Source organism: Eleginops maclovinus, chromosome 16 (genome assembly GCF_036324505.1).
Source record: "Eleginops maclovinus isolate JMC-PN-2008 ecotype Puerto Natales chromosome 16, JC_Emac_rtc_rv5, whole genome shotgun sequence".
NCBI lineage: Eukaryota > Metazoa > Chordata > Actinopteri > Perciformes > Eleginopidae > Eleginops > Eleginops maclovinus.
The window spans coordinates 12586698-12611877 of NC_086364.1; the positions used below are offsets into that span (position 1 = coordinate 12586698).

A 25180-nucleotide genomic window follows, 5' to 3' on the forward strand; every position below is an offset into this window, starting at 1 on the left:
CCTCAGTCCGATGAGGCTGACAGATCCACATGTTAATCATCGAATGGTGCAATCTCTCCTTTTATTACATTTGACTATCACAAGAGCATTTGTGACAAATTATAAAATGAAACACTCCTAAAATCTGAAATGAAATACTGAAAAATCACACTAAATCATTTTATTAATTTTCTAATAAGAACACTACAATTTGTCATATTCTTCCTTTTTGTTTTACTCTTTCTAGAACAATTCTAAAGTTGAGGTATAAAAGGAGTTCATACAGACTCACAAGTCTGAAAACAGTGGGGGTTATATACAAGAGAAATGGAAAGACAGAGGTAGAGAGAGGGGTAAATACAAGGGAAAGAGGGGAGATACAAATATACTAATAAAAACAAAGAAACAAAAAGGTTTACGAGGCCATTTGGCACTGTGGAATTCATTTAGACATTTTCAGAATCTAAAGGAGATTTAAACATGATTGACCGTAAAAATTTAACTGTTGTAGATTTGCAGATTCAGGAGACCACATGATGTTTACCGTGAAGTCTGACTCATAAATGTATTTGCTGTTCTCATGTTTGAGGTGAGTTGACATGAAAAGGGCAAATTGTAAACCCTCTGCTTTACAGTGACGGTCTGCCTCTGGATTCACGGTGACACAAAAACTTTTAACAATTTGAAATGATGTCGACGTTAGCCGAATCCCTCAGTCAGTATTACTTTACTCTCAGTTGTAAGCAAATATAATGCTTGCATATTCTTACAATATATAAGCATTATAAATTTGTTTCTGGGAAAAGATGTCCACAAAACAGGCCACATCTGCACATTGACATTAAGATGTGATGTGGGATAAGTTCAAAGCCTCTGGAGCACAAATGAATGACCCTCCATGTAACTATTAAAGCTTTTGTAACTCCGTAAACCCAAACTTTGATAAAACTATTTGATACCTTTTTTGTTAAAACTAAATAGATTTAGAATGAAATGACAAACGGATGGGTCAATATTCAGAGAATTGTGGAGAAGTTTGAAACTGAAAGGTTACCCATGAGGCTTTACGGCAGAGAACACCTAACATTGTCCATTGGAGAACCTTCATCGATGTAATCGGCTTTCCACAGCACCAAATGTTGCACCTGTAAACCCTACATTGCCACCCGGCTATGTAACAAAAGACCTAAATAATATTCAAAATTGATAGTTATCGTGAATCCTGTGACACAAAGGCCAAATAAAACTGGCATCTCAACCGAACATCAAAGTTTATAAAAGAAAGAAAAAAATACTGAAACATTACACAAACTGTACAGTGACATCCATTACAACAGGTAGAAAAAGGGGGGGCATGATAATTTGGTGTGGCGATACCGTTATTCATAAGATACAGTCGTATGAACCGCGATGAGTAACAAAAGAATAATCAGATGGGGGATTTAACACGCGACCAAGCTCAAGTTTTTGTTCTGTAACATAATTCAACAAAGTCTTGACTGACACTGAAATCTGCATAAGGCTTTACCTTACTTTCAAAATGCTTTGTTAATCACATAAAAGTTAATGTATAAAATAGTTCCAAAGAATGAAAATCCCCAAAAACATTGCAGGTTTGTCTTAAACACGAGTTTTACTACCCCCAGTGCTGCCTCTTTTTTTGGTAAAAGAGGAGAGAGAGAAGCCCTTGCCCAATCGGCCGTATAACTATAAACACATTGTGGTTTTCAGGTGTAAAGGGAAGGGTTAAAGGGCATAACTGATATGCTCACAATCAAAATATAGCTGTGATAGGACAGTCCTCACTCCACCCACCCTCCCTCCCTTGATGCCCCACAACAAAACCCCCAAAAATTAAACCAACTTGAGGCATGACAACACCACACAGAGACACAGATACAAATATAATTCCCTCCTCTCCTCGAACTGAAAAGGTGGCTGTGCACCAACTTTAGAGACACAGAGTAGCATTATTACATTGCTGAACGTGGTATTTTTGGTTTTGATACAACAGAAGGTTGTAGTGTGTTGCCTCGGGCTAACAAGCTTAAATGTTTCAGATGGGGAGGAGATCTCAGTCGACCCCCACCTGGAGTGTCATTGGCTGGTGGAAGCACCCAGTCTCTACAATGCTTACAAAGGTCAGAGGGCACCAGCCAGTGTGACTAAGACATCCCAAGAACACTGTACACACGCCCACACAGAGACACACACATCATAGCAATATATGATGCACTTTTTCCTTTTTGGTCTGACTGTAATAATTATACCCTTTATTATTTTTTTGTTAATAAAAACGAAGCTATAAACTTGGAAGGTTAAATGAAAACAATAATAACACGCCTAGGAGTCCTACATGCATGGAAGACAGTCACGTTTCTAAAGTCATGTCACGTTTGTCCCAATAACACATCAATGCCCCACAATCGTTTCCACCCTTCTCCTCACGTCACTTAGATGCTTTATTGAGCTCATTTTTGGTGGCGGCTGGTGCATTCTTGGTGAAACAGCATTAGAAAATAGCCTACAATCAAATAAACTAGTGGACAGAAAGCAAGAAGTAAAGTCTACAAGCCATCTACCAACACCCTCTATTGGTTAGCAACAAAAAGGGCTATTAGTTACATCCACTCAACCAAAGGTATTCTCCTCTGCCCATTCCTCCTGTTCTCACCAGCCCTATCATCACCTGCACTGCCGGCTTTAGATCAGCGAACCCCTTAGCTACCCCACCTACAGGCAGAGACACCCATAACAAAGAGGCCAACGTTTGTGCTCGACACATCGTTTATGTCAGCTCACTGAAAATGTTTCGGAAAGGGCATGCACACTTGTGCATATCTCAATTATTCACTTTGTTTAAATCTCCAACAGAATGAAGCATCAAGCTGTCAGGACTGGAAGATAGAACAGTGTCTTGTGTTGAGTTGGCAGAGGGTGATCTCGGAGGAACAGATGTGTTGACAACTACTGGGGCAGCACTTTGGTACGAGCGAGGTGAGCCGAGCTCCCTGGTGATCTGCATCAACAGTTTGGCTGTCAAACGCCAAGGCTTCAAGAGATACAAGCCATCACACACAGCTTTCCAAAGCAAAGGGTTGAGTGCAGAGGTCAACAGCACATGGACAAGCTGTGTGGGTACTGTGTGAAGTTAACGTGCATATACACATAATGTACAGACATCATGATCCTCTACACAGCTGGGTCAGTGGTTTTCAAAAAGTCTGTGATAGTAAAGATGTTATCTGTCTCGGCATCGGTGAGCTCCATCCCTCTTTTATCTGGAGTTAGGGAGCTTCTAGCATTGAAGTGGAGCTGTGGGGTGGAGGGAGAACTCCTCCTAACTACTGTTCGGCTGTCCTGTGTTCCAGCACAGTGTGTGTGTTTATGAAATGCAAACACAGCCTTGTGTGGCTGTCCAATTGAGGGACGAGGGAGCGGTGAAAAATGAAGACGGAGGATGGGAGTCGGAGCGGGCCGCAGAGGGAATGAAGTGATGGCAGGGAGAGCCACAGAATCAGTTGGAGGTGTCGGAGTGGACGCTGCCAGGAGGACCGGGAGGAGAGGTGACCGAGGGGGGGTTGGTGGTGTCCTGCCAGCTGTTAGCCTGCAAACAATCAGGGAAGAGAGTGTTCTGCGTGAAGAAGGAGTTTTATAATTAGAAGTCTAAATCAGCTATATTTATGCTTACAGGCCAAACGATGCAGCCTCAAAGACAGCTTACTGTATGCAGACATAAGGTAGGAACCATCAGCTTTGTGTGTACGCACGTTGTAGCACACACACGCGCAGGCTTTCTAGTTAACTTAATTGTTGTTGTTTGTTTTTTCCCAACATAAATTCATAAATTTGCCAAATGTAACAGATGTTTCTGGCCCAGGCAATACATTCCTAAAATGTAAGGCTCTATAATAATTCCCCCACAAAGAGAAGCAATTAGCTCATTGTCACATCCCAGGAAGCATCTCTAAAGGTCACATTTAAGTTGAAAATGTCCTTGATGAGAATAAAACGGCTCTAAGTTTGCCTCAAAATGTATAATAACAATTCATGCTTTTTAACCCTTGTCCAACAGCAACGATTCATAGTTGGAATATTCGTCACATTTAAAAACAGTCATTAGGTGGTACTCACATCCAGGCGGTGAGGGGTGTAGAGGCCACTACCTGACAGCTCCTCATAGCCGCCCGTCAGGTGTGTAGCACGGTGCAGGGTATCCACCTGCCAGACAAAACACACCCACAAGTTTTAACCCCACATTCAAACAACTATACAGTCTCATTTACAACCACAGGCTGAACCGAGTTACAGCGTCCACAAACCTCTACTGTACGCATCAGAATGGTCGCCGCTTATGACCCATTTTATTAATTATTGTGGCTCACCCACCAACTTAAGTAATAATACAATAAGCTATTGTTTATTGTTAAATTTCAACACTAGTAAGAGCTTCACAGCAGAAATATGTGGACTCCTCCTGACAGTTCACTGAGGAAATATAATTGACGTACATAAGGATATTGAACAAATGGAGAGATGGGATGGAGGAGTGTGTTGGAAGGCCTTGATCTAAGGGACTATTTGTTCATGTAACTACAGAGAGATATCCAACGACAAACTGACAGTACTCTCGTCAAGTGAAGCCATCCTCCGGACGAAGAAGTGTCAGTTTGTTTGTGTTTGGGGAGGAGTTGATGGGGTCGGGGGTAAATTCAGGACGGGATCACAGAAGAGGTTGAAGGGGAGCTAGGCTAAGGGAAGGTATCCAGGGATTCCGGGTAGCTGGGTTGACGGCATTGAGGGGAACTCTACAGCTGTCCTCAGTGCGTACCTGCGGCTGTAGAGAGGGGGCGATGTTGAGACCCTCCCCGTTGAGCGAACGCAGGCTGAGATAGGCGTCGCCTGTGTGAGACAAACTGTATGACCCCGGTGACCCTGCAGGCAATATATATATATATAGCCAATATCCAATCAGCTCAACCACAATGCCATGGGGTCAAAAGGTCACCACTGGTCACGGATATTGCCGGAAGGAAGTAATTCTAATAACCAGCTTCAACATACGGGGGGGCAGGTGGTCTCAGAGTGTTCCTAAAATGTAATTCCAATATTCCTAAAAACATTACAGCTGTTTGTTTGAAGTAAACTTGGGTTCTTTGGCTGAGCTGGTCTTTGGTGGGGATTAAAGATTGGGCTTTCTCTAAAGGGAAACTTCAGTTCAAAAGATCTCTTTGTGTTGGTCCGTCATCCTGGGTTTCTTTTAGGTCAGGGCTGGGCAGTAATGAAAGCACCATGATGACCCAGTATATGTTTTTTTATATAAAATGACTTATCTCAGTAGCTCTGATTTTCGAAGGTTTTTAAACGACCTGGCTGTCCAACATGGTCACTGTTTGTTTACGAGCAAATGAGCGATCAAAGGGAACTGACTAAATGAATCCCAGTGTCTGAACGATCACCTACCTGATCCACTCAGCTTCCTTAGCAAGTTGAGATGATCAGATTATGACTATGAGCTGTGTGTTGAATAATTGTTTACAAATAAGATAACGTACTACGTAGATAAATAGATTGAGGTAACAAATACAACACAAGCAATTCAATAATTGATGAATGAAGATGATTTGTAGAACAAATATGAGGTTGGAGGTAAAACACTAGCAGGTGAGTCTCTCTGATACAAAAAAGTATCAAAAATGTTTCAAATTAAAGTATCTAAATATATGTGAGATAACCGTATAGAATGTTTTCTTGCAAAATAATAATAATTTCCCCTGAAAACACAGAGTGAGCACTCCTGCAGTGAACAGCGTAAGATCTGCTATTAACATCCAGTCCTTCTTCAAACAGTCCTGTTCTAAAACGGTTCTGTTGTGTGTAATACGGAAGTGTATGTAAAGGAACTGAAGCCTGTTAATGAGAAGTGCAGGGTTAGCGGTGATGGAGCGTGTGTTACCTGAGTTGGGGGTTGCTGGAGAGTTAGCCTGGCTAGCCTGCGCAGACACATTGGCAGCATCCACCGCCGTCTTCACCGCGTAGAGGTTTGCTTCCTCCTGGAACTTACCGATGTTTTTCTTGTAGCGTATTCTCTTGTTGCCAAACCAATTAGAGACCTGAGGGACAGGTGAGTGTCAGATATACACTTCCTTTACGGTCACTTCTTTTTCCTTTTCGGCTAAAAACTATTAGGCGACTTATCATTTAATCGTATAGTAGGGCATAGTTTCATATAACGATAATAATGGCCAAAATAACTAAAAATACTGCAATTATTTTTATATTTATAAATATATTGAAATAACGTTAATTGTAAAAATGTATCTTCAACTATGTTAATGGTATGTTAATAAATGTTACATAATACTATCATACTGTGTTATTAATAACCTATAAACATTTAGTTTTTCTGAATGGTGGTTATCCCAATACATCGTGACACCCCTGCCATTTAGCTATGCTTTTTAAATAAACAAGTTTTAAACACAAAGCTGTTATAAATCATGTAGTGAAACTGATCTTCAAACACAGACAGAACAACTTCCGCTTTCACAAAAACCGCCACAGTTTCTTTTTACTTTTAGAGATGTGGACAAAAGCGGTCATAGCAGTTCACCTGAGACACAGTGATCCCACACTTTTTGGCCAGTTCCTCCTTAGCCTCCTCGCTTGGGTAAGGGTTGGAGAGGTGGGAGTAGAAATACTCGTTCAGCACCTCTGTGGCTTGCTTGTTGAAGTTGCGCCGCTTACGTCTGAGACACGAGAGAGAAGAGATAATGACCAACATTTACAGCTCTGACAACACCGACATGCTCCGATCACTACAGGGAACGCTTTCAAAACACACACAAACAGAAACAGACCTGGCGTCAAGGAAGCGTGAGCGCAGGATCATGACGGCCTCGCAGGTGCTCTGTTTGAGCTGCATCTGGATGGAGCTGAACTTGCGGTGGATGATGGCCACCATGCGCTCAATCTCCTTGGGAGAGATGGGCCGTGTGCGAGACTGCTCCCTCAGCAGGTTCATTACATGGTTGGTGAACTCACTGCAGGCCTGGAGCGAGAGAGAGACAGAAGTTGAACACTACCGTAAAAGATTCAACAAGCAGGGAATCTATCCTGAGCCATGGCATAGTTTTGATGATGATATGCCTCCTCTGCCTGACTGAATCCTCCGTTGATTATTTCTAAGGAAAAAAGGAGGGTTAAACCTGTATACATTTTTTGTGAGGGAGTCGCATCATTGGAGGTGTTAAAAACAGTCCATAGCAGAGTTTGACACTCCTATTCCAGTAAACAGATGAATAGTGCGATCAAGTGCCATACAGAATCAAAACCATGAAGCGCTCAATAAAGCAAGCCAAGCATACAGGCTGATAAGAGAATATTTCAGTCCATGTTGTCTTGGAGAGAACATCCCCACAATGTGTGTTCACTCCAATTATCAATATTCTAAAAAAGTAAACTCAGCTTTTCAGAACAGCTTTTTATTGGTAATTAATGTTGTGTTTTATATATGTTAGGTGTGTTGTTTTAATAACGTTTTTAAGAATTGACTTTATAAATAAAATGCATTATTATTATTATTATCATCATCAATAACTAAATGTATTTGTGTCTAAATACATTCATATGCTTTATAATGAGGGAACCATCTTTATCCATTATTTATTTGTGGTTGTCAATCACTGCACAACATTCCAGTCCAAACACCACAACAGCAGCTGAAAATAGGGATTAAAATAACTCCCAACAATGACTTCACTAAGTTCATTAAACATGTTAATGCATTCGGCGTACAGTACATTTGCGAGCATGATAGTCTGCTCTGTACACACCTGCTCGTATTTCTCCAGCTCAGAGTGATAGATCTGGCGGATCTGGGCGAGCTTGGCTCTGTAGTCGGAGTGTTCGATGCTGCTGTCGGTGGGTGAGCCCCCTGCTGCCGCTGCAGCTGCAGCCGCCGCGGCCGATCCTCCTCCCTTCTCTGGACCTGACACGCCCTCTGCTAGCAGCATGTTGTCCAACCGCATGATCTGGGGATCTGGGGGGTCCTCCTCCTGCACGCCTCGTATACTCAGCACTGGACAGAAGGAGAGAGAAAGTATAGGAGTTAGGTGAGGTCAACATTAGCCGGTTAATGAAAGAAAATGTGTTCTGTCTCTTTCTGGGGTGGAGAAAACCTGTTGGTGAAAAAGTTTCTGAAAACTGAGAGAACACACATTTCTCTTCAAGGAGAAGAACAATACAGTGGGTGTGAGGGGTGCCTAGGAAGATGCTTTATCGCTGCCAAAATTCAAAGAAAGTGCAGCCCTGTCAAACCCAGTCAAGTTTCTCCCCTGAGTCATTGCTGTGAGCGCGTGGCTGAATTGTCAATGAGCCTGAACTTCCTCTGAACCAACGGCAGAGGGCAGTGTGGTCCCTCTGTGGCAGGCTGCCAAAGATAAGAGCATGAGGCATGGGACCAGTAATGGGAGTGCATGTGCTGTCACTATGAGCCCCAGTGGCCATAAGTATAGTTATCAGTTGCTGCTCTCCACCACTGCATTATACCAGGACCTCTGTCAGCCTGCAGCCACGCTCTCATCTCTCCCTCTTTCTCACACACACACACACACACACACACACACACACACACACACACACACACACACACACACACACACACACACACACACACACACACACACACACACACACACACACACACACACACACACACACACACACACACACACACACACACACACACACACACACACACACACACACACACACACACACACAGAAAAGTTAAGTACAGATACCCATCTTTTTCCTTGAGCTTTTAACACTTCACAGTATTTGCTCTTGCCCCTTTTGCTTCTCAATCATTCATCTTCAAAAACGTCCTATGCTTTTGGAAATAAATACAGTATTTAATTATATATAACACATGGTTATAATGGTACCAATACAGGAATAAAAACAAATTGTGTTGAAAATTCACTATAAAGTGTCAAAAATATGACTTTTATTGCCTAAATATTAATGCTTTTCTTGTCAATATAAAAAACAAAACAATGTCATAGCGCTCCAATGACGCATTAATTAACCAGTCAACAGAAACTTTAACACCAACAGTTTGGTTATCTGATTAATTGTTCCCCAAATTTTTACCTGTTTTCTGAAATGTGAGGATTCCTTTATTTTCTGTTCCATATCTTCCTCAAGTGAGTATCTGAGTTTACATCTAGAGGTCACACAAGTCAACCAACTTGATTTTGAATTGATCTTTTCATTTAAATTAGACTCTTTCGAGTAAACAAAAGCAAACAGTTCCATTGATTCTTCTAGAAAAACCACTTGGCATTTGATTAATAACCCAATGAATTATTTGTTGCAGCCCTAAAACATGTCCACTTGCATGGAAACAAAATATGATCACATGGATAATTGTTTTGCCAAGTTACACTTTAGTAGCAACATTAGTAAAATGTAAGAAACTAATTAAGTTATCAATGGAATGCTTACTAATATGGATATTGGTGCAAAAAACCTTAAAGTTCAGTCACAAATAACTGTCCACATTGATATTGATCCGAATGAAGGAGTTAACAGCCTATTTAAACTGTGGTAAACCAGACAGGATTCTGAAGGGGCCAGACGCTCATAATATGGATGATAAGAGTAATCTGAGTGGAAACTGGGTTAGGCGTTTGTCCTCATTAAGGATTACGCTGGTTAGTCAAAGCTCATCATCAAAAGGTGAGGAGGTTCATGTACTCAGTCCTTCAGAGCTTCTTCTTAGCGCAACTTTCCCAACTAGGATTCTTAATGAAGTTGTTAAAATTGTCCCAAAGAGTTATCCTGAAAAAGAAAAGTTTGCAGCCATGCATGAGTCAGAGCTAACAAATGAGTAGAGCTGTACTGTAGCACTAGCAGATGTGAAAGAAATGAGGACAAAAACTGTTTTGCTTAAAGTTTCCAAGTGCTTTGGAGCAGATGAGTAGTAGCTTTTTTTAAACTTCATTTGATAAATGAGCCTTTTCCACCATTAAGGCCTCCCTTCTTAGCAAAGCGTCCAACTTTCCCTCCCCTTTTTTTCTTGTTCCTTCTTGCCTTTTTCTTTCCTTCTGCTTAGGTCTCTTCTCTCTCCAAGGCACATTCCTGCTCTGCTGCTCCCCCATCTCAGGGCTCAGGAATGCAGCAGACCCAGCCGCCTGAACTAATGACCCTGATTCGCCCATCTCTTTCCCTCCTTTTCTTTTCTTTCAGTTGTTCACAAAAGGTCTCTGAACTACCCTAGCCAGGTAACCTAAAGCTAATATATTGATCGAGCACCAGAGGCACTTGTTTTGTACCTGTGGAAACTACATGATGTAGGTTGTAAACGCTCTGATGGCGGTTAAAACCCCGCGCGGTTTCGGTTGAGTGTACTCGTATGTTGGACCGGTCCTCAGTGTGCAATCCCTGAAAAGTACAACTGACCCAAACTGAAGAGGGCAACTGTGGCTCTTGAAGCTTCTCACCTCTCCCCCTCCCTTTTGCCCCCACTCCTCATTATGGCCCCCAGCTGTAGCCTAATGCCCCTACATTCCCCTAATTACTCCAATTAAGCTGTGATTACCCACAATTGCACTCATGCACAGTCTAGTGGCCTATTGGTATTATAGCAGCTGTTAAGATACTGCACAGAAAAACACTGTATTACATGGAAGAGGATATTAGCCACTCAAGAGCCAACCATGAGAAAAAAAATACAAATCTGCAGGTCTGAGGGATCCGAGCAGCCTTTCTTTTTGATCAATGGGCTCTTGACATCGCCGCTGGACTGGTTCTGTGACTGAGAGATTAAAACTCCAGAGTGCTGTAATGATACTTATTTGTAAATGGGAAGACAGCTTAGGCCCACAGCCTGCATCCCTAGCTCTTAGACATCACACCATTATGCACACGCTACCCCACTAGCTGGGCTGTGTGGCAATGAGAGACGTAGCGAGCAACACATACTATGAAATATTCAGAGTATCCAGCTGGGCTTTCACTGCATACATAATCATTCTCATTTCTGCACAGCCAATGTGAAAACGGTGTGTTGTGCAGATGCAACACACAACATATGAAGTGGTGCAGGTAAGGTTGAGGAACCTAACCAACAGCGTAGTGCTGTACATTAACTGTAATGCCTTCCACACATAGGGACAGATAAGACTTAAATGCAGTCAGTATATCATTGCTCAGCTCACAACACAAGCTTTATCCTTGTCTGTCTTTTCCCTCGCTAGCATCCCCTTTTTTCACTCTGTCTCCCCCCAACACACATCCCCTCCCCCCTCTCCCTTTCAGCGCACCCCCATCCACCTCCCCCAGTGCCCCCCCCCTCCCTCTGTTCTCCATTTCAGTCGAGTTCTCCATGTGAGCCGCAATCCCTCATGCTGTCAGCCCCCCCCTTCTCCCTCTCTCTGTAGACAGACAGGATTAGCATTTTAATTGCATCAGCTCCCTTGGGTATTCTCAGCCTTTCACTGGGGGAGAGCAAGGGAGCGGGAGAGAGAGAAGGATAGAGAAGGGAAAAAAAGGGGGGAAAAAAGGTAAGGAGAGAGAGAGGGGAGAAGGAGAACCAAGGAGAATTGAAAAAAAGGGAGTCACAGGAGAAGATGTGTGTGAGAGAGGAAGAGACAGAGAGAGAGTCTACAGGAATATACAGAGTACAGACGTGCCAGAGAGCAAGCAAGCCAGCAAGAGTGGAAAGATAGGACTGTGAAAACATCAGTTTTCCCTTTCATTACAGACAGAGGATTCAGATAAAGAGAATGGGCCATAGAAAGATGGTTTGCACAATGAAAATATGCTACATGAATATGCAAATTTACCTCACAAAAACAAATCTCAACTGCAGCCAGAGATATGATAGGTAAGACCATGTATGAGGATTAAAACTGTTTGCAGGGGAAACACAAATTTAGCTGCGGAAAACAAGAACTGGGGACATTGGGCCTATAATTAAACTTCTCTGGCAGTTTTTTTTCCACCTAAAAACAAAAGCTGTAAAAATTCTTCCTGTAGCACGGACGGCACAGAGGATAAAACGCACCCGGTTTCATTTGTTTTTCTAGGTTCCATGAAACATTGCGGCAAACTAAACCAAAATCTGACGTTCTTTTCCTCCAAATTCTCATATTGATCAGTTTGCATCAACTATGCAAACAAACTTGGGATGAACGAGAGGCTTTGGTGTACTTTTATCTGTCTTTTTGACGAAGGGGACCTGAAACCGCACCATCTCCCAGGCAACACTCTGTTCCGGGTCTCTGGGCTTACAGAGCCCTTTGGACTGAACTACAGCCACCAACCATAGAGAAGAGAGGGACTTTTTCCGTGACCTTTAAATTCACGGCATAAAAAAAAATCATCACGTTCTCTATGTCTACTTAGTCATCACATGTGCTCAGATCAGAACTATCAGTCTTCAACAATGTTAGTAGGAGCCACGATTCTTTACAACATCTTTGAACAATTTATTATTGTCAACTTACACAAAAAACTTCCTCTGTACATAAAGTACTTTGATTTATCATGCCATTTCTGTAGAATATGGGTTGCTTAAGAAGGCTTGGGTGAATAAAATGTTGCCCTGGGCTAGTAGTAGAATATGGCATTAAAAATGAATTATTTTCCTGATGGGCTTTTTGCCAAATGGATATTAGGGAAAGCTAAATATCAAACACAAAAAGTTTGCGACTCCTCTCTTCTAAAAGTGTGTGTGGAGCACAGTCACCTTAATGAGCCTGATCCATATGTTCTATTCTACTTTAAGCAGCTCACGCTAATCAGCATCTGTTTGGGCAGTCCACACAAGTCCTGTTGCACGCAGCCCCCCCACTCTGACACAAACCAAACACACAAACCAAACACACAACACGCTACGAGGTAAGCATTCAGAGCAAACTGTGTCCTCTGATTAAGGTGTGAATTGGAGAACTCACACCTTGGGCAAACACAACACTCGAGTCCAACACATCATTAATCAGCCCTTAATTAACTAAAGAGAGGCTTGGACACTCAAGCGATGACTATGTGTAGCCCCCTTGAATAGTCGTACATAAACACACTGTCACACACAACAACACACAAACACTAATGAGGGATATATCAATTTGTGTTGTCACTTAATCCGCCTAGAAAACAAGAATTAAGAAAAGGACCTACAACCTCTTTGGCCTTTGTCTATCAATATATGCATTACAGTAGCAAATTGTGGAGAATACAAATTGTTAGACTCCTCAGGCGGCTGTTAATTGGTGCACTAGAGATTGTATTCAGCACAAAATATGACTTAAAACACACATCAAACATATATAGGAAATATTGATGTAATTAAAGGATGAACGTGTGACCAAAAATAAGACAACATTGGTTCAGACGCTTAAGTGTGGGCAGGCCTTGGAGGACTTTAATCATCCAGATCGCATTGACACAATTAAACAGAACTCAAATTGTATTGCGTATACTGGCATTTGCTAATATTGTGGCTACAGTGTAAGTTATAAAACATGTGTAACGCACACGCAGAAAATACCTCGTTTAGTGCTAAAACCGAAGGTCCTTATGGGTAATATTATTATGTTGAGCACTCAGCCATGACTACATCTCCACCATGATACCCACAATCTACAACAGTTCTGCACACAGAAAAACAAAGAGACATGGAAGTGAGAATTTATAATGTCACAGGAGGAAGAGGATGAGGAAGAGCACCTAGGCGGGAGGCTTGTTAAAGCACTGTTAGGATCTTCCCCCAGTCAACTCTCATCAGGCCAGCTGCCTCCTGTGCTCATTAGCACAGACTCTTAAGGAGCTCCTAAAGACTTTGTGAAAAATGAACGCTCATTTGAGAGGTCGTTAATTTGCACTGTTATGCAAATTAGGTGGCAATTAAGCGATAGATCAGAAGAGCAGTGCCCATTTATAACAAGTGAACAAGCATTATGACACAGTCAGATGGTGCCGGAGAGAGCTGAGGCTACATGGTTAGTCAGGTCCGATGTACCAGTTTAGTAAGGAATAAAACCAATGTGCCTTTATTATTTATGGGTTCTATTTGTTTGGTTAGTTTAGTGTGGTTTTACAGGAGGGTATCCCTAATTGGCTGTGCAGGCATACATGAATACACAAATGATACACTTATGGAAACGTAAACTAATCACCCTTCCAAAATGTGCTTTTTTAATGAGCAAATAGTATTTCCTCCATCTCTACCCTTGAAGAGTGCATCAAGTTTAACTGCAGCATGGGCTTCTCCGGTTCTGTTCAAACCCAATGCATGCAGCTTGGAATGACCCCACCCCCCCACACTCTCTCTCACTAGCCCTGATGTTTCCTTCTCTCCCCTGCATTTATGACATGTTGTGAAATATACAAACATACTGTGTGGGACAGCAATGTGCTCTGCTGCGGAGGGGTGGAAGGCTCCCATCAATTGTAATTAATCCTTAATTAGTCAGGATTAGAAGCTAGGCTCCGACACTCTCCCACCCCACCGCCACCAAACTAATGCAATCCAGCTGAGACCACATTTACATATCTTTAATTAAAGAGACGCTGGCTTCTTTTAAGAGCAAAGCCTTAAAGCGTTGTAAGAGTCATAGACATGCAGACGGAGGGCAGATGAGATGAAGATTAAGGAGTCTACCCCCCATCTTCTGATGGGTCACTCAATATTTCCTGCTTTCTTGTAGGGCATAAATTCTTTGTAATTTGTGGATCCGTAAGTGTGCAAAAGATGGCACCTTGCCCATGGTGTCACCCTGGCCAGTCACCAGTAGGTGTACGCCCCTTACGAGTTTTATTTTGTAGTCTTTTTTATTTCATTAAGTCAACCAAATGAATTAAAGCAGAAATAAATACAATTTAAATGTTCAGTTTTATTTCAATTCAATGTGCTCTTATGTTTTCAGATCTCCCATAATCAGTATCACTTATCAATCTCCAAATACAATTCTGCTGTCATATTAGGCATTTTTACTAATAAAACAATGGAATCCATTTACACAGCGCTTGTCAACTATTAGAGCGTTTTATATCCAGTTGTCGAAGCTGATCTTCGTGACTATTGAGCGACAGCAATGCCAAATCACTGGTCTATAACAAAAAGTTGCAGCAATCTCCAAGATGAACAAGGAGTTCTTCCCGTTCTAAAACACACTCCAGACAGCAGCTTCCCATGTCAATACACTGAGGCCCAGTTCCTTCAGGGATAATACCACATGGGGAAATCAGTTGGCCCACACACCATTAGGTCTAGGCTGAAGGTTGGGGTGCTGTGCCTCCCCACTTTGAGTTGGTGAGGTGGGGGGTGGTGGTGTGTCTGTCAGGGCCAGGGGTCTGTGTGATATTAGCCGTCTGCCAATCTGGCTTGGGGAATGGACACCGAGTAATTACTCCTGCTCTTACTGCCTCATCAATCTCCCTGTATCACTCCTGCCCACCCCCCCACCACCACCCAACGCACACACTATCTTTTTTCGTTCTCTTCTGCAAAGCGGCCGGGGAAAGAAAAAACAATTGAGTGGCAGGACACCACAAAACAACAGAGATTCCTGAAATGTCAATGAGATAATCCAGCAGCACCACTGCAAATATAAAACTGACTGTTCAAAAAAAAAGGATGGAAACCTAAGAATTTGACCGTGGGAAGAGGCTGTACAAAAGGTGGAGGGCCTATTCTAGCTTTCAACCCAGGAGAGAGTAAAACAATGAAGGTCTGGTAGCTTTACATAGGTTGCATTTCTACCAGTCTATTTTTATCTCCTCACTTCTTTCGGCTTAAAAGGCAATGTATGCTTACCCTCGTAAAAATATAAAAAAGACTTCCCACAGGTTCTTAACAACTCGTAAAATGTTATGGCTTCGTTCCAAATTGGGCTCTTTGAAAACTAATAATAATTAAGTTGCTTTAATGAGGCATGTGATTCACTACACTTCATGTACTGTAGTCTGTCAAAGTCCATGAAACACAAACATCTAAATCACATCAGAAGGGGGTTTTCAAACAAAAAATGTATTGCTACCAAATGGGTAACAAGGGGGTGTGATGCTTTGTTAAATTTCATTCAAGGCCTCAAATATAAATAGATACTTATTTAAATAAGATTAGTAAAGGCTGTACGTGTTTATTCTGGCTGTGAGTTACCCCATTGCAACTATGTGTGACATAGATTACAGCTGTGAATCAACACATGGCAACTATGTGTGACGATAAATAGTGTTTTGTTTTGTTGTTTTTACAACTACAATCAAGCTGTAATTCAATTAGCACTAATAGGTTCCTTTTTGTTGAGTGCTGTGAATACCAAGGTAAGGTAATGATTTAATTAAGAAACGCACATGGCTTGCAAAAACATTAAGACCATAATAATCCGATTAAAAATACATTGTTCATTTATTTGGTAACCCTTTGAAGGGATTGACATGCTTACAAAATATTGAAAGGATCCATTCAGAGACACTGCTAAACAAGACAAGCTCCACTAGTGTGGGTGTGTTCCTACAGGCTACATGAGAGATGAAATATGAACAACTTTGAAGACTTAAATACCAAACAGCTGCATGGTTTGAAGTGTGATTGTACAGCTCTGGAAAGTCAACATTGCAGCAATATTTGTTGGTCATCACTAGTCTAATTTGTTATAATTGTGTTACAAAATGTATCTGTTTTCATTGACATGATATCCTAACGACACAGGGGATGCTTTTGTATTAACTGTAACCAGAAATAGCACTGACAAACATAAACCAGAGAGAGGGGTTCATGGAGTTGGCTAAATCTCACCATTCATCCATCTTGTCAAAACATTAATAGGATGTGATGATGGGTTGTCAGCTAGCAGCTTTGCCAACATACTATCTAAGTGCTGCTTGAATGTGAGATGTTGGTGTTTGTGGGTGTTCAGAAAAGGCAGACATTTTCGGTCAAATCAAACAGCCATTACAGGACTGATGGTAATTGTCACCAAAATAATTAACATATCATTTGAAAGATCAGGCAATAATTGGGCTGTAAAAAATACTGTCAGACCAACTGAAAGGCTTTTCAGAAAATACACAGAAGTGAGTGGGCCTGGGGCCGAGAGCTAACATTTAGAGCCCCAGCACATTGTTAGGACACTGGCCAAAACTGGGCACCTAACAGAGGAGTTAACAGCTCACTGGATACAGGCCATCGAGAATTCTTTGTGGTTAAACCAGCACATTTGTTGCTCAGGATGCATGGCCTATGCGTCTGGTGATGTACAGAGGACCTCTATATATTTAGAACTGTGACTGGCACATTAACTTTTAATAAGAGACGACACGAAGCTAACCATTTCAGTCTTGAATAAGTTGCAGTCAGTGCTCCACCACTTCAACACAGCCAACAAGCAGCATTATCCCACATAGCTGTTTATCAGACAGCTTATCAAGATGATTGGCAAGTGTATGGGTGTGAACTTGTCCAAGGAAGAGGGAGAAGCTTGCAATAGACTTTGCCATCTCCAAGCTTACAAAAAAAAACCCTGTAAAGCCTTAATTCCGCTTGGGAAAACTATTTTTATTTCCATTTAAAACATGTTCAAAAATAAACAACAGGGAATGTTCAGGCTTGAAAGAGAGGGACTTGAGCAGGGTGACAGAACAGAGTGAGTGACAGATTCACTGTTGTCATGTGTAAAGCACAAGGAATTTATAAAACTAAGGAGAAACGCCTCAAACATATCCAAACTAAATGAAAAACTTCTGAGAGTAACTGCAGTGGCTTGTGAGGGATTTTGGCATAAGCTGTCCCATTGCACCAAGAGCTATTTTTACAGCAGATACCCATGAGAGCGAGCTAGAACAGAACTGAGTTGAAGCAAAGCTACTGGCTCTCAACTTTGATCATTTCCCGTCTCTCTCCAAGTGCTTTAATTTCTGTTTTGGGGTGTATCTTTAATAAAGTATTAGCAGGAATCAAATTTCATGCAGACGGTGGTCATGTTTAATGTGAGAGCTCAGGAGAACACAGGCACTGTTGTAAAATGGGGGGTGATTTGGAGTGGGGGCAGCGGGGGGTGGGGGGCACTGGCATTTGCGCAGAACATTTCCTTTACAATGAAAACAATCTAACCAACTGCAGCACTCAGAGGAATTCACCTCCCATCCCCCACGCCCCACCTCCCTTCCTCCACCACCACCATTACATTACCATATCAAAGCCCTGAGTTCAGAGCAAGTCTTCTCTTTCAAGAATGGGAGCGAGTCAGAGGGAGGGAGGGGGAGAGGACAAGACCGAGGCAGTAGGAGTAGACCCAAGACCGAGTGTGCTTTTATCCCTGTTGGGTGTGTGCGCAAGAGAAACAGAGTTTGTGTGTGTGTGTGTGTGTGTGTGTGTGTGTGTGTGTGTGTGTGTGTGTGTCGACTCAAGTGCATGTTTGTTAGTGAAAAAAGACTGCAGAAAATCTGTGGAGATACTAGAGGACTACTGATTGGGTCTTCCACAAGCTGCACTGAAGAGAAGTCAATTCACATTCCAGAGGCACATAATGGGGCCTGCAGGGGGTCTGATGGAGTAGCACAGAAATGCCAAAGCAGGTACACAGTGCAGTTAGGAGGGCACTATGTGGCAGATGGCCAGCAGAGCACAGGCAAAGCCAAAGATCTCTGTATCTCTTGGTTGGCATGAATCTGTTGTGATCTCAGCTCTGAGCCTGGCCTGTTTCTCTGCTCAGCTTACTGTAAGAGGACTCACATACCCTGGCTCTCGTTTGCCGGGAGACTAAATGTGAAAATCAAAGTGAATGGCATTAGGGTAAATAAGACCACTGGTTGCCTGGGAAACAGTGTACCCTGCCCCACTCACTCAAGCCTAGCCTTTACTTTTGTCCAATAACTGGAGAGCAATAATACATTATTGACAGAGGGCCACAACAGACAGCAGTGCAGCATTTTCAAATTGTATTTGAACAAGAGAGGTTTGCTGTTAGGAGATACAACAGGCTACTGAAAGAGAGGAAAGCACAAAGAGAGCAGAGATGATACTGGCAAAGCGAAATAATTCAGAAACGCACCCCCTTTACACTACCATAACCATCAATCTGCCATCTATAGCAGGCCTGCGCCTTACAACCACACTGTCTCTGTATGGTGGCTCACTGGAATAGCAGAAAGACGAGAATAATTAGCGTGTTCACTTTGAATACTTCTATGAAACAGAGCAATTCTGAGATGTGTACATATTCAATCATTTCCATCAGATCATGTGCATTTGAAATTTGTTCAGATGATTTCAGAATATTTTCTTCTTGCTTTGCATGTTGGGTTTGGATGAAGGTACTGCAATGATATGCACATCAATGTATTCCCAATACCCAATTACCCTACATTGTGTGGTGTAGCTTCTTTAGAAGAGGGAAATAAAATAAACATCTCTCTGTACTGAGATAGAATAACCATTTCAATGTAAAACAATAACCTCTGTGGATTTGTTCATATCTGCCTGCTGTCAACTCGCGGTGTATGAACTTCAGGTTTAAATGTTTTATCACAGAATTTGGATATGATAACTTGCAATAGTGGTATTAGTAATACATCATGACCCTGCTTTAATAAAGTAAGTATTGCGGGGACAGTCAACTACATGAGAAACCCTGTTTGTTGCAACAGTGATTCATATAGCACTTATTGTAAAAAAAAAAACTGCCAGGAAAGCATAAATGTTAAACTAAGTAGGGTATATCTCTGCATTCAGGAAATACAGGTCAATATTGAAGACAAGTTGCTATTTGAATAATATGTAAGAGAACTCTAATTTGTAAAGATTTTCAGCAGCAAGTTCTTCAGTCTGTGTCTCGTGTTTCAAAAGCAGCGATCCACTGAATTGAGTTTCAGAGGTTCAGCGTGTAGAGACGCCAGAAATAGGTTACGTTTCTATATTTACTGGGGCAACACAAAAATGACAGTAATGCTTTTTAGAGTGATCTTGAACCAAGAGATGAACAATGCATGTAACTGAATAAGTTCTGTAACAAATAAAATCCAATCAATATGATTTCAGTGCAAGGTTGTGAAAAAGTAGCTTGGTGCCAGGGAGACTGTAACAAAGGCACAGTACAGCTCCACACTAACCTGCGCAAACCGGGGAACACAAACAGAACGAGTGAAGTACAAACTTACCCGTCTTCTCTTTGATCTCACAGAGAACGCTGAAGAGGGCTGGCTTCATTCTGTGACAGTTCAGGGCATGCTTCCTGTAAGAGAGAAGAGGGAATAAGAGAGGGAGAGAACGAGGAGGATTACGATAAACAGACCTCCATCTCAAGTCATTCCATGTCCTCCCCCATAAAAACAGGTAGAGGAGCTGTATGTATTATGCATTCAGGATTTCAAGAGTGTAGTGCAACATAGCAAGACAGAGCCATGTTGTGCAAAGGCATTTTCAATAACCAAAGGCCATTGTAGTGTAGAAACATCCCTGATGCGTCAATCTGAACTAGCAAGAGTAATGTTGTCATTTGGATGCTTTGCTCTGTGGGACAGGTAATGATGCCAAACCTCAAGGTCATCATTACTGAGCACCACATTCCACAGTTAATACACAGTAATCTAATTTCCACCCTACAACAGAAAGACTTGTTCCATAAAAGTAGATGGTGGTTGATAGAGAGGATTAAGATAAAGTTGCAATTTTAATTTAATCAGAAACATTCCCTTTATTGCCATACAGGCTAAAAGCAATTAAAAAGGAGGAAGGGCAAAACTTCTACAGTTCACCGTAATCAAATCAGAACACCTTAGCAGCAACATTTCTTAGTAATACACATGCATGCCCCCACACACACACACACCTATACAGCTTACTCGTTTATTAAAACGTGTAAAATTAAAATGCTGTAGCAAAGACACGTTGATAAAACACCCTAAATTATTTGACAGTACAGTCTCTAACGTTAACTCTATAATGATAGTGTACACCAATTACATCAGAGAGGGGAAGGGCATATTGAAAATCATTTGTTGTACATTCAAAGACTAAAAGAAACACCTCGCACTGACATGTAGCTATGCATGCATCAAAAGCATGCACTATACCCATGTAGCTCAAAATGTTCGATTATTGTTCTGATTGTCAGAAAGCTGTTGTTTACTCTATAGTAACTTTGCAGTGCTGCCTTATCTTGCAGTATTTGTTTTTCATTGTGTGCACCCCCTATATTTTAAACATTATTTCTATAGATGTAAAAATGCAAGCACATTGATGAGTTCTACAAAGTTTGACAGACCGCGAAGATGATTTCTTGCAAAAGAAGATATCAGTGGCAACAACCAAATATGTACACATACAAGGGCAATATACAGTTAAAGTTTATGTAAAATCCAAAACCAGCATGAGGCCTCCGTTTATGATGAGCATGAATAGGGAAACATGGAACAACAAAGTCCTGAATTGCTTTTCCAAATAACATTACTAAGAATATTAAAAACAACCACGGATGAACATGATTTGGCTACACCTGACCTCAACACCAATTCCAGTTGTGAATGCCCACTGCAGTATTTATGAGGGGACTATGAGGACTAGTGCGCCTACTGTATATGTACGAAATAACTCCTTTCTGTGAGAATATTCTGTGTGGCAGTATAATCTAAAGAGTTATGTGTCTAGCATTAAGTATGTCATTTTGTTCACCAATTAAGTCACTGCTGGATTGTGTTGGGGGAGGGCTGCCTTCAGCATGGAGGGTATGAGCAGGAGGGGGAGAAGGAGGTGCTCATGCGGTCCTGTACTGACCTGTGCTGGAAGTTGAGTGGCAGGCCACCCCCTGCCATGCCCCCCCCTGCTCTCCCTCCCTCTGTGGGGTCGTCTGATCCACCCCAATGCGCCGGCGATTCCTCTGGCCAGCATCTGAACATATGGCGACAGGGTGAGAGGATGAGGGTGGATGGTGCGCAGGAAGTGTACTCTGCAAAACCGAGGTCTTGCGCTGCCCTGACCACTCCCCATCCCAACACACTGCCACCCTGCACGACAAGGGTGTCATGCTCACATGTGAGCCACCACACATTTACTTGTAGACCACGACGGAGGGAAAGATGGATGTGTGGGTGACAAACTTGATCAGAGACAAGTATGATGGTGATAAAGCCTGTACAATTTAAGTCATATCATACATTATAAAAACTATTTGAAACAGATTGCGTGAAGTCCTCAAGTCTGATTCTATTTTGTCTATTTCGTTTAAATTAAACATGAGAAACAGATTAGAAAACGGCCGTACAATACAACACTTAGTCCAAGCTAATCTATCAGCTAATGCTAAAAACATACTTTTTTAGAAGATGAAAATATTATTATCAGAAATGCCTAAATAATAATATACATGTTATGCACATGAGAGCCGAAATGGCTTTTCCACTGAAATGCCAAAAGGGCTGCATTCTTTTTAGTATAAATCCTGCACATATGGCATGAGGAGGACATGCTCTGAGTGGGAGTTTAGATCAATACAGGCATACAGCAAGGACACCTCTGGCAATACCAAAGCAGCCCCACCTTTAATTAGTTTTTTTCAGAATAGCCTGTTAACATGGTATAACAATAGGCCTGCTAAATTATACCCTACTAGGTAATTGGCCCATTCAAATCATTAACTGAATTTTACATAACAATCACAAATCAGATTTGAAAAGGGAAAAAACTGTGAGAGGTAAAAAATATGATAGACTGCATTAAATATTCAAAATCAAAATAGTGTGCATACATGTGTCAATGAAACAAGGGCTGATAAAGTCCTCAAACGAGTACTGAAGAAAAGGTAATATCCCAGTGTTCATAGGCTGCTGCTATAGCATCATCCCTCCCCCTCACCACCATCTCATTAATAGAAACTCGATTTGCGGACAGCTGCACTCGCGTACACATTATAGGAGAATTGATTGCACCCAGCACACAATGAAAAGGATGAACACCAGGGAGGGAGGGAGTGAAAGAAGAGTGAATTAATTAAGAGAACCAGGTGGTCAAATGTTGGGTGGAAAATCACTAGCTAATGACACATCACACTGTGGCCACAGTCTTGCAGTGGAAGGTTGTCTATTGTTGAAACACTGTCGCTTCATCTGAAACTGACCTTATGCTCCTTGAGCCACATGGCAAATGAGTGCGGGTCAGCCGCTCACTTAATGCATATTCCTCACAATAATTATACGTAAAATAAACCCAACACAAACATTAAGTGACGAGTCATTTAAACGAATGACTGTTGTCATCATAGATAGCACTGGGCTGATACGTGGGGCAACTGAGTAATCCTTTCCCTTACGTTAAATGATCAGCTCATTTGCATATCAATGAGTTGTGTTATCGACACTCGTTTGATGTAGAGCGGCATTTCAGATACATTTTATAATCTGGCATATCTAATTTGCTATAGTCTGATTAGTAATGCGTAAAGGCTTTAGTAACATTACCAAAATAGCTTACTTTGTTTAACTCAGATAGCTTTTGCAACTTCAAACATGCACTATATAAAAGGCATTTGTATGTTGTTGACGTACTTCTGTTTAGTTTTGGGTAAAGAAAACATTTCCCACTAACAGTATATCATCATATGAACCAATGACAACACAACCAAAACTGATACAAATTGGAAGATCTTATTTATTAACTCTGTGGTATATAAAATACTTTGAAAAGGAACACTGCTGCTGTGGCATAACAAACTACTTGTTTTTTTAATCATGCATGCAAAAAGCTTTAATGTTAAGCAAGTGGTAACGTGAATTACAAACGCCCACCATTATAACAGACTCAAAAGGGGATACAAACTTTTAATGCAACACTTTGTGGATTAAGGTTAACGTTATCGCCATTGTTCAATCAAGTGGACATGTATACAAACTATAGAACACAATAAAGCACGATTGGAAGTAACAAAGAACCTCATTTCAAACTACAACAGCACGGTATTGTGGGTGTTCCAAGTTATTCTGTATCTAAACGTATTGGTTTAGCAACGGTTTGCAACGTAACGTGAAGTTGATTTAATGTAGCAATTACGCATTACCTTAACTTACGTGAACGTTACACATAAAAGCTAGATCCCTAAAGCAAAAATAAGACGCATTTTAGCTTAGCTATCATGTGTGGAAAATGGCTCTTCGCCCGTCTTACCTGGCCTGTGCTTCGTCCAGGCTTTCGTCGGTGATGGCCATTATTTGCTGTAGGATATCCCCTATGTCTTGTTGAGGTTGGCCGAGGGACTGCTGTTTTCTAACCGAGTCTGGATCACCGACATCGGCTTGTGCAAGTCCAGCGAGTCCTGTGAGACCCGTCAGCATCCTGGTCTGGTCATCCATACTTTCAAAGAAAACTCGACTCGTTTTCTTCAGTCGAATACACACAAATAGCTAGCCTGTTAGCTAGCCAGCAAAGTATTTTCTACGACCAACCATACAACAATTCTTACCGTACCCGATAGCGACGACTAGAAAATAGTTAAGGGCCGGTGTCATAAAACAGATCACACAAACACGCTTTACGTTCGCTTGTGTTTTGCCCCACTAGTCAATAAATGCGGCCAGGCTAACGTTAGCTAACCACCGAGTGAAAAGCAGCTAGGTTAGTAGCCGTAGCCCAGCAGAAAAGCAGCAGGGACACACATGCACAGACTGTGTGAGCTGGCCAACAGCGCCTCGCACATTTTCGAAATATAAAAAAAATTAAAAAATGGCAATAGACGATCACTGCTGTCTGAACTAAAGCTCGCAAATACAAAATAGGAAATAAGACGTGAAAACAGCCACTAAGCTTGTCTAGCTCCAATCTCCTACCAAAACACACTATGGTTAACCATTGTTGTTGATGTCGCGCGAGTATGTGGGACGTTCTGGTTTGTGCGAGCAGTGTGCGTCTCACTGACCATTGAACTCGCAGCACCACAGAGCGAGAGCTTGCGGATGGGTTAGGTAGTCTACTATAGAGACGCTACACATATAGATATATATTCTGTATTAGCTGCTGCCCTGTTGGATACAGTGCATCAAATACTAATGTTCTGACACAGCCCTCCTTAACCTATAACTGTATTATTCGTGCAGGTGACAAGATCCTCTTTACAAATGGATAGCCTCTTACGTCATCAGCATTGCTTGTCCTATTATAATTAGTCCAAGCCATTTCCCTCATTAATATAAGTTAAAATCCCTT

At 41.7% G+C, this 25180-nt stretch overlaps 1 protein-coding gene across 2 annotated transcripts; it reads right to left on the reverse strand.

Annotated features, from left to right (window-relative positions):
- Positions 1-42: 42 nt before the first annotated feature.
- On the reverse strand, positions 43-24953 carry pbx4 (pre-B-cell leukemia transcription factor 4). Of its 2 annotated transcripts, XM_063903101.1 has the most exons (9): positions 24146-24953; positions 21764-21877; positions 20149-20222; positions 7815-8059; positions 6840-7030; positions 6593-6728; positions 5936-6092; positions 4114-4200; positions 43-3586 (listed from the first exon to the last, which is right to left on the reverse strand). In XM_063903101.1, the coding sequence occupies exons 1-8, from the start codon at positions 24328-24330 to the stop codon at positions 4157-4159; spliced, it is 1146 nt and encodes a 381-aa protein (XP_063759171.1). In that variant the 5' UTR covers positions 24331-24953; the 3' UTR covers positions 43-3586; positions 4114-4156. The 2 variants fall into 2 exon arrangements, with proteins under 2 accessions (XP_063759171.1, XP_063759172.1); XM_063903102.1 differs by lacking the exon at positions 21764-21877 and having other exon boundaries at positions 24146-24949.
- Between the last annotated feature and the right edge of the window lie 227 nt (positions 24954-25180).

Bases quoted from the DNA above. Each gene is read 5' to 3' on its own strand.
- pbx4 (XM_063903101.1), bottom strand. From the start codon at position 24,330: ATGGATGACCAGACCAGGATGCTGACGGGTCTCACAGGACTCGCTGGA. The intron at 8,060-20,148 runs GTAAGTTTGTAC...CCTTCTGTCCAG, and splicing joins TGAGATCAAAGAGAAGACGG to TGCTGAGTATACGAGGCGTG. The intron at 4,201-5,935 runs GTAACACACGCT...TTTGTCTGGCAG, and splicing joins TCCAGCAACCCCCAACTCAG to GTGGATACCCTGCACCGTGC.